The sequence below is a fragment of the Lupinus angustifolius genome, unplaced genomic scaffold, assembly GCF_001865875.1.
Source record: "Lupinus angustifolius cultivar Tanjil unplaced genomic scaffold, LupAngTanjil_v1.0 Scaffold_150_29, whole genome shotgun sequence".
NCBI lineage: Eukaryota > Viridiplantae > Streptophyta > Magnoliopsida > Fabales > Fabaceae > Lupinus > Lupinus angustifolius.
In genome coordinates this window covers 30,941-35,041 of record NW_017725915.1, presented here as the reverse complement: position 1 = coordinate 35,041, position 4,101 = coordinate 30,941, and the positions used below count along the sequence as shown (strand labels likewise).

Sequence of the window (4,101 nt, the reverse complement as noted above, 5' to 3'; positions counted from 1 at the left end):
GGGATCACAGATCAGTGTCGAACTTCTTGCAATTGAAACCTCATGTTTCTATGTTAAATTTGTCAAAACTCAGATTCTATTATTCTCTCTCTTTTATATTGAACAGTTCCTTCTCTCAGAAATATTATGTGATTAAGTTTTTAATACTTAACATCCTTTTTTACTTGTTTTGTTTTGTGCCAATTGTTTGAAAGTAAATGCTAGCATACATACAGTAGTTATAGTGGATTTTCCTATTAGCTATGTTGTCCTAGTTCATGGGGTCCCTTTTTGTTTTTTTCTGGTGTCTGTCAGGCTATGACAGAAAAGGTACAAGGGTTGTTTTAGTCATTGGTGAATTTAGGTTTTGGATAAAATGGTTTTTTTTTTAAGATCACTGTTTTATGAACAAAGTCAAGGCCTGAATAGATCAGTTTCTTGATTATTTACTTGCTAAGGAGTGCTACTAATGGTATTTTCAAAATCTGCCAATGTATAGTTTTAATATGCTTTCATATACATGATAGCACAATTATATGAGATGTATAGTGTCCTACTTAACATTGGTCCTTGCTATTGTAATGAATAAAAAATACAAAATATATAAATAGTTACTTGCTTGTAATATTGGTGTGTGATAAAGTGTTTACATAATCCAAACAAAAGAGTCATTTTAATAAAATATGTTTATGTAGAAACCAGCAATAGCATATTTTTCAATAATAATTTTTAGAAACAAAGTAAATTGGCAAAATGATGTAGCAACTTTTTCACCAACTTCAGCTCAGAAGGAACTTCAGCACCAAACTAAGGCATCCCTTATAGCAGATGAAGGGAAGAGGCTAATTCCGGCAAGGAAACCACAGGCAATTATTGTTGCAAGGAGGCCAGACTCTGGAGGCAAAGAAGGTACTGTGATCACTCTTCTTGCCAACCACTTCCTGGTGAAATTTGATCCAACACAGAAAATATATCATTACAATGTTGAAATTACTCCTCATCCCTCGAAGGACGTTGCCCGAGAAATCAAACAGAAATTGGTAAATAACAATTCTGCTGTAATCTTGGGTGCTCTCCCGGCATATGATGGGAGAAAGAATCTTTACAGCTCAGTTGAATTCCAAAATGATAAGCTTGAGTTCTACATAAGCCTCCCGATCCCCACAAGCAAATTGAAATCTTGTGGAGAAATGTATGACTTGAAAGAGAAGCATGAACAACTTAAACTGTTTCGGATAAATATCAAACTAGTCTCTAAGATTGACGGGAAGGAGTTGAGTAACTACTTGAGCAAAGAAGGTGATGATTGGATTCCACTTCCACAGGATTATCTCCATGCTTTGGATGTAGTTCTGAGGGAAAGTCCAACTGAGAAATGTATACCTTTAGGGAGGTCATTCTACTCAAATTCGATGGGAAGAAGCAAAGATATCGGTGGCGGAGCGGTTGGATTGAGAGGCTTCTTTCAAAGTCTTAGACCAACCCAACAAGGACTTGCTCTGAATGTGGATTTCTCAGTAACTGCTTTTCATGAGAGCATAGGAGTGATTCAGTACTTGCAGAAGCGTCTCGAATTTCTTCGAGACCTTTCTCAAAGGAAGACAACTCAATTAACTTGTGAAGAAAGGAAGGAAGTGGAGAAGGCATTGAAGAATATCAGGGTCTTTGTTTGCCATAGAGAAACAGTTCAGAGATACCGTGTCCATGGCTTAACTGAGGAGGCTACTGAAAATCTATGGTTTGCTGACAGAGATGGAAAGAATCTTAAGCTTGTGACTTACTTTAAAGATCATTATAACTATGACATACAATTCAGAAAATTGCCATGTTTGCAAATTAGTAGGAGTAAACCTTGTTATCTCCCTATGGAGCTTTGTGTGATATGTGAAGGCCAGAAGTTCCTTGGAAAACTCTCTGATGATCAGACAGCAAAAATACTCAAGATGGGCTGCCAAAGACCTGGAGAACGAAAAACCATCATCGAAGGAGTCGTGAGAGGACCAGTTGGACCAACCAGGTAACCACAAAATACTGAAGTACTTTATTTAGTGACTGCGATTCTTATGTACTTCTATGTATCCTTTGTTTTGTTTTTGTATTAGTTTCTAATGCCTTAAAGCTTTGGCAGTGGTAACCAGGAAAAAGAATTCAAACTCCAAGTGTCGAGAGAAATGACAAAGTTAACTGGGAGAATTCTTCAACCTCCCAAGCTAAAGCTTGGAGATGGAGGTCATGTGAGAAACCTAACACCTTCTCGTCATGACCGCCAGTGGAACCTGCTGGATGGTCATGTCTTAGAAGGAACTAAAATTGAAAGGTGGGCACTATTAAGTTTCGGCGGCACGCCTGAGCAGAAGTCCAATATCCCCAGATTCATAAATCAGCTATCTCAGAGGTGTGAACAGTTGGGTATTTTTCTTAACAAGAACACGGTTATTAGTCCTCAGTTTGAATCAATCCAGGTTCTTAACAATGTCACCCTTTTGGAATCTAAACTTAAGAAAATCCAAAGGACTGCCTCAAACAATATCCAGCTTATTATTTGTATAATGGAGAGAAAACACAAAGGGTATGGAGACTTGAAACGAATTGCCGAGACAAGTGTTGGTGTTGTAACCCAATGCTGCTTGTACCCAAATCTCTGCAAGTCAAGTTCACAATTCTTGGCTAACTTAGCCCTCAAAATCAATGCCAAAGTTGGTGGATGTACGGTCGCCCTCTACAACTCACTGCCTTCTCAATTACCACGGCTCTTTCATATCGACAAGCCGGCAATATTTATGGGTGCTGATGTGACACACCCTCATCCTCTTGATGATTCAAGTCCATCTGTTGCAGCTGTTGTTGGTAGCATGAATTGGCCAACGGCAAACAAATACATTTCAAGAATAAGGTCTCAAACACATAGGCAAGAGATTATCCAGGATCTCGGTGCAATGGTGGGAGAATTGCTTGATGATTTTTATCAGGAAGTAGAGAAACTCCCCAACAGAATAATTTTCTTCAGAGATGGGGTTAGTGAAACTCAGTTTTACAAAGTGCTGCAAGAGGAACTTCAATCCATCAAATGTGCATGTTCAAGGTTTCCAGGTTATAAACCTTTAATAACCTTTGCAGTTGTGCAAAAGAGACATCATACAAGGTTGTTTCCCTTTGAAACTGATCAATCCTCCACTCAAAACCACTCTATGTATGAGAATATTCCTCCAGGGACTGTGGTTGATTCTGTGATCACTCATCCAAAGGAATTTGATTTCTATCTATGCAGTCATTGGGGTGTGAAAGGAACAAGTAGACCAACTCATTACCATGTTCTGTGGGATGAAAACCAATTCACTTCTGATGAACTTCAGAAGCTGGTTTATAATTTATGCTATACTTTTGTTAGGTGCACCAAACCAATTTCTTTGGTTCCTCCTGCATATTATGCACATTTAGCTGCATATAGAGGTAGACTCTACCTTGAAAGATCAGAATCCTTAGGTTTGTTCAAAAGCACTTCTACAATATCCAGAGCTGCTCCTCCAAAGACACCACCTTTACCTAAACTTAGTGAAAACATTAAGAAGCTTATGTTTTATTGCTAGTGAAACCTCTTCTTGCTAATGAAATTTGGTTTTAACCAGAAAGTTCTTTGCATTCTTCTACCAAGAAGTTCTACATTAAAGGAAAATTTGAAGTTTAATTACAATTAGTTTCTAACTTTATATTTTCTTTCAAGTTTCATTGTAACATCCATAAGAATATTAGCATGTTTAAAATTGTAGTCAAAGCTGAATTACTATTAATGGTTTTAACTTTTGAGTGAGGTTCCATATGAAAACAGTAATGAATCAAAGTTCACAGAGAATTATTGAAGAGAAATGATCAAAAAGACTTATTTTAAATCTCCACCCTTAAATAATTTTAATATATTTTATAAGATAAAAAGTTTTCTGAAAAGTTGTCAAATTCTTTTATGCTGTGTTAAAATATATCTTCATATAAATGGATTTGTAACAAGAGTTGCATCTATTTTAGGTGTTTAGGTATCAATTAGGCTATGTTTGTAAAGAGTTTGAAGTCTCCAAACCACAATTGAAGGGTCCAAAATCCAGTTTCATAATTTTTTTCCTAACGTGT

The 4,101-nt window shown here is 36.8% G+C and overlaps 1 protein-coding gene across 1 annotated transcript; it reads left to right on the top strand.

The window, feature by feature from the left end:
* Positions 1-762: 762 nt before the first annotated feature.
* LOC109340227 (protein argonaute 7) lies at positions 763-3,604 on the top strand (the record flags this gene model as incomplete). The annotated part of the gene is given in 2 exon segments (XM_019577853.1): positions 763-1,996; positions 2,108-3,604. Coding segments are annotated over 2 exon segments (2,693 nt in total), but the record flags the coding sequence as incomplete, so codon positions are not given.
* Between the last annotated feature and the right edge of the window lie 497 nt (positions 3,605-4,101).